At 42.1% G+C, this 5,761-nt stretch overlaps 1 protein-coding gene across 1 annotated transcript in view; it reads right to left on the bottom strand.

Moving 5' to 3' along the window:
* Window positions 1-817, bottom strand: part of T265_11909 (hypothetical protein) — a gene marked incomplete at both ends in the record, with an annotated part of 7,834 nt that extends 7,017 nt beyond the window's left edge. Inside the window, one exon of the mRNA XM_009178733.1 lies at window positions 687-817. Coding sequence (XP_009176997.1) covers window positions 687-817 — 131 coding nt within the window. The remainder of the gene's footprint in view (window positions 1-686) is intronic.
* Window positions 818-5,761: the final 4,944 nt, after the last annotated feature.

Consider the following 5,761-nt stretch of genomic DNA (forward strand, 5'->3'; position numbering starts at 1 on the left):
TGTTTGAAGACCGGTGCTCAGTGACAGCACCCGCTTTAGTGACCACATCTAGGGACCGACAATTCCTGACTGACCCATTCAGACATGTTTGACAGTAATGTATACCGACAGAGAAAGCAATACACCAATTGTGAATGAAATAATGCACTCAAAACGATATAAAGATCGTCGCTCAGCATGCAAGCGAGCATAAGCTAGAACGGAAACTTACTGGAGCCCAGTCAATTCCGGATAATATTTCGGTCGCCGAGAAATATTTTGCTATATATACACATCCAAAAGCTAGTTTATTACTCCTCTTCCGTGATGAGATGCACACTGCGCCACGATTTTCACCTAAGGGTTTCGATTCAGTCATCAGATAGGACAGATTGGGTCGTGAAACCGAGTAGCAGCTGCCCCGATGAAGTGATCTCGAACGGTGGAATCGCCAAGCGAGTGGTAGTTTGGAGTTACATGGCCCAGTGAAACACCACACACATACCTCTTTGGCAATTCAGAACAAACTCCATTCCGACGCGATCGCTTGTTCAAAACAGCTTAATAATATCCGAAGGGACTACATTACTGGAGAGAACACAAATCGGAGAGCAGACATTCCGAGGAACAATCCGTGTTTTGGTCTGACAATCAGGAGTTCTTCGCATCCTCAATATGGAAGTTCATGTTGAGTTCGTTTAATTGACCTGACTAGATTGTTCCATTCTCGGCCACTGATACTGCGGGCTGGGTTCTCCGTGATATATTTGTCGATGGGGTGTTTGTCCTCCTCCTCTAGCAAGTTTAGAATCCTAGTAAAAGTTGCCGCGACATGCATTGCACCGCCACAGCAACACCGAAACACCCCTCAAGTGATTTGTAGTCAATTGTCTTTGATTTCTTCGGTTATTTTGCACCGACGTGTCAGACAACAAGCTAAGGAGAGTTGAGTGCGCGCATATTATTGATTTTTGCATTTGCCGTTGTGGAAACAGCTTTGGCGATATGCGGTATGCCTTCCAGAATGCTGACAATTTTTTCACTGCCATCCACTAAATCTTGCGTCGAGTGCAATTAACAACTTGGCAACTCAGTGGGTATATTCATTCAAGAGACACTGTCCAGTGACCACAAATCGTTCGTTGACGGCAAATACAGAAAACGACTGAGCGCAGCGGATAGCACAAATATTAGCCAATGGCGATTTGTCAGGACCTGAACTACTCTTTGTTCGGTTGATTGATGTTTCATAGAATTCTTGAACTTTGGTTTTGAAATATTGAAGTTTACACGACCGACCGGTATACTCAGTGATCGAACTATACTAGCCATCGAGATTTCTACTCGTAAATGGAGTACTGTCGCCGCACCGGCAGTAGTTCATCGCTCACATGAATTCTGGTCGGGAACACGTCCGTATGGGACTGCTTGTGACCGCGCTATTCGTGCAGCCGAGCGGAGCTACATAGTTTGCATGACATAAATTTTGAACCTCTTAACTAAGAAGATACTGAGATGTGTACAGTGAAGGATGACCTTCTGTGCCTCCCTAGAAGCAAGGCATGTTGCCCGAAGTTTGAGAAAATCTGCCCTGTCGGGAAGTGTCAGTCTGACAAACAGTTGGATGCTTCGCTCGCCAATCCACGAGGAATGTTCAAAAGCAGCCAGTGTTCAAGGATGCCACCCGTTGCCACAACTTCATTTCAAATATCTTTCTTATGTAGTACGCCATATGAACGTGTCTGACTCTGACGATGCGTTCAATTCGTGTTTGACCTGGAATATTGTTGACTGCAATGATGAGACCACACCAACCAACAATGTGGTGTTTCCCGCCTATGTACTAGGGGGGAGACACGTGGTCCAATTATTTCTATCCAGAAGTTATAATAGCAACATCAAATACATTTATGCAAACAACGCAATTGATACATACGAGTTGAAGCTGAACGTTGACATCCAATCAAAATAACTTGCCCCTCGATGCATGGCTCCCTTGTATGCTGTGAATAGTACCTTCATTGAAGGAAATTATCTGAAGTGCAGTACTCTCACAATATGCAACCTCCCAGCATCTAATACGTCTATGGATAAGATAAGTGTTCCAAGTCTAACATTTTCACAAATAAAACGCTTTCCCCGAATCCAAAATAAATTGTCTTATAACGGCAGTTACATTCAATACACACACTTTTCGATTGGGGTTGACAACTCTCCAAGAAAACCTGCAAGGAGCCAGCCAGTAGAGCGAAGCCAGGACGTGCTGCTGCTCGTGATCGTGAGTTAACCGGCCTCGGAATGTTGGTTTGGGTACCAGTCTGCGGCTTGTTTGTCAAGATTTGAATATGGGAAGGAACGGGAGTGACTTGTTGCCTGTTGTTGACTGGTTGTCTTAAAATGGCAGGCAACCACCAAATTAGTGGAGTTTTATACACTAGAGCTGCGGCCTCGTAAAGGACCAGTTTTGGAAGCATGCCCTACGCTACACATAATTAGACGAACTGGTTAACTGACTCGAAGTTTACCCAATGTTGCGGCGTTTAGTGGCACGCCTGATTTTCCTCATTGAATATGACCAACACCTGGGTTTGAAAATATCGATCAGGCACCTCGACGAATGTTTCTTCACACTGAAGAACTGACATTTTGTAGACGTAATACACTACTCCTAAGGCTGGTAAAACTCTTCGACAGCCCACGACCGCTCTTGCCTTTCAAGGGGCTCTTCAGATAAGGCAATCCCGACTTTCCTCAATTTTATGTTCTACTTGAACCCAGTTCGGGTTTTTCTTCAAAAAGAGCGAAACCGCTCGCTGTCTGTCGAAGAGTTTTCACCAACTTTGCTGTTACCATACTACGTCTATATAATGTATCACGATATCCCGAATATCGCGCCAACTGAAACGTGAGGTGGCCTGGTACAGCACACTCATTTGCTTAAAACGTCATAATTGAGAGATCCAGCGTGATTCCCAGTGATTCTGCGTCAAAAACTAAATCGGTATGCAAACGAGTGTATACCACTAACTGACGTCTTACATATGAGACATTGGACTAAGTGGATATTCGGGGACCGGGATCTAGGTGCGTTTCCACAGTTATGCAGTTGGAGGTCAATGGTTTGGCTTCGTTTGACTGCGTACCTGCCGAAAGAGGGTCGATCGCATGAAGGTACACGAACACATGTCGATGTGTTCAATAGAAAAGAAGAGAACTTGTACATTGATTACGCAGTATTGTCTCAGTTGTATTGGCTTGGTTGTTAGAGCGCGAGTTTACTTACCGGAAGTTCCGTGGTCCGAACCCGAGCTCTGCCTCTCGGGTTCCCCTCTCTAGGTTTGGGCACCTTGGCGGTATCCCGGCCCTCATGCTTGTTTCTAGTGACATGGCAGCTAGGCACCGAAAAAATGCCATAACTGAACAATTCTTGCTTCAGAGTGAAGCCAGGTGTGCCGGGCGCTGATGCATGAAGATTGAATTCGATTTAGGTTTTGCGACACTGATCGCTTGGAGCCCTGTTCACCTTACCTCACTCTGACTGAAAGCGAGTATTGCATTGAATTCCGGATAATATTCATTCTGCATATTTGGGGTAAACTGAAATCACACATCAGGAATTACTTGCGACATAGCTCTTAGGAACCTCCCGTTACTACAAAGTAATTAGTAGTTGTTATAGAAAAATTCTCCTCGGTGTTTAGACGAACGCTATGGATTTCAAGCGTGATGTATGACTACTCAATTTGTCCCAGATCATTAGCAGCACAATAGGACCTTGACAGTGAATTTGCTGTTTACAGGGCGACATCCAGTCGCTAAACGATATTCTTACCAGGTCTACACACCAGGGATCGAGATTTATCATCACTTAGGTGATACTCAATCAGTTATAGAAAACAACTCGCTGAATTCAGACTATTAATTTTTCCGAATCACTAAAAAGTTGCCAATATATGAGAATTGCTACTTACTAGAAATGTCCTAACGTGTCTGGGGAATCCACCTCACCTTCACAGTTAATACCAGCACGCAGGTTGATGGAAGCAAGCTAGCGATTTTGAGTGAGGGTAGAGTCAGTTCCTCTTATTGAATATAGAGCAGTAATTCGAGGAAAATCCAGAATCTACAACGAACTGGCCACTCAGTTTGGGACTGCATGGCTGAATAAATTACTCGTCTGGCCTATATTTTGAGCCAGTGATGCATTATACTAAGTTTTATGGACGGAGGAATTATAGTTCCACACGTCTGATGTATCATCTAGAAATCGTTTGTCGCATCACCGTCATATTTCTTTGGAAACGTTTATCTTTCTGTTAGTATATCGAGAAGGTGAGCCCAAAACGTCAGTTGGTTGTGTATATAACTGAGCTTGGAGTCCACATAAGGTATTCTTTGCTCTTGATTGACTGAGTTTATCTCATCTCAAGTCACTTGAAAAGTAGGAGAGTAAAAAATGAAATGTTCCCTAAATGCAAATCTCACTCTGTTGGGGATTTCAATATCCCCGAAAACTCCGTATCTTTGTGTGTGCTAACGAACTTCCGGCATTTTCAAGGTCAGACTATGAATATATATATATATATATATATATATATATATATATATATATATATATATATATATATATATATATATATATATATATATATATATATATATATATATATATATATATATATATATATATATATATATATATATATATATATATATATATATATATTCATAGTCTGACCTTGAAAATGCCGGAAGTTCGTTAGCACACACAAAGATACGGAGTTTTCGGGGATATTGAAATCCCCAACAAAGTGAGATTTGCATTTAGGGACCGAAACGTTTTTTACTCTCCTACTTTTCAAGTGACTTGAGATGAGATAAACTCAGTCAATCAAGAGCAAAGAATACCTTATGTGGACTCCAAGCTCAGTTATATACACAACCAACTGACGTTTTGGGCTCACCTTCTCGATATACTAACAGAAAGATAAACGTTTCCAAAGAAATATGACGGTGATGCGACAAACGATTTCTAGATGATACATCAGACGTGTGGAACTATAATTCCTCCGTCCATAAAACTTAGTATAATGCATCACTGGCTCAAAATATAGGCCAGACGAGTAATTTATTCAGCCATGCAGTCCCAAACTGAGTGGCCAGTTCGTTGTAGATTCTGGATTTTCCTCGAATTACTGCTCTATATTCAATAAGAGGAACTGACTCTACCCTCACTCAAAATCGCTAGCTTGCTTCCATCAACCTGCGTGCTGGTATTAACTGTGAAGGTGAGGTGGATTCCCCAGACACGTTAGGACATTTCTAGTAAGTAGCAATTCTCATATATTGGCAACTTTTTAGTGATTCGGAAAAATTAATAGTCTGAATTCAGCGAGTTGTTTTCTATAACTGATTGAGTATCACCTAAGTGATGATAAATCTCGATCCCTGGTGTGTAGACCTGGTAAGAATATCGTTTAGCGACTGGATGTCGCCCTGTAAACAGCAAATTCACTGTCAAGGTCCTATTGTGCTGCTAATGATCTGGGACAAATTGAGTAGTCATACATCACGCTTGAAATCCATAGCGTTCGTCTAAACACCGAGGAGAATTTTTCTATAACAACTACTAATTACCTTGTAGTAACGGGAGGTTCCTGAGAGCTATGTCGCAAGTAATTCCTGATGTGTGATTTCAGTTTACCCCAAATATGCAGAATGAATATTATCCGGAATTCAATGCAATACTCGCTTTCAGTCAGAGTGAGGTAAGGTGAACAGG

The sequence above is a fragment of the Opisthorchis viverrini genome, assembly GCF_000715545.1.
Source record: "Opisthorchis viverrini unplaced genomic scaffold opera_v5_638, whole genome shotgun sequence".
Lineage (NCBI taxonomy): Eukaryota > Metazoa > Platyhelminthes > Trematoda > Opisthorchiida > Opisthorchiidae > Opisthorchis > Opisthorchis viverrini.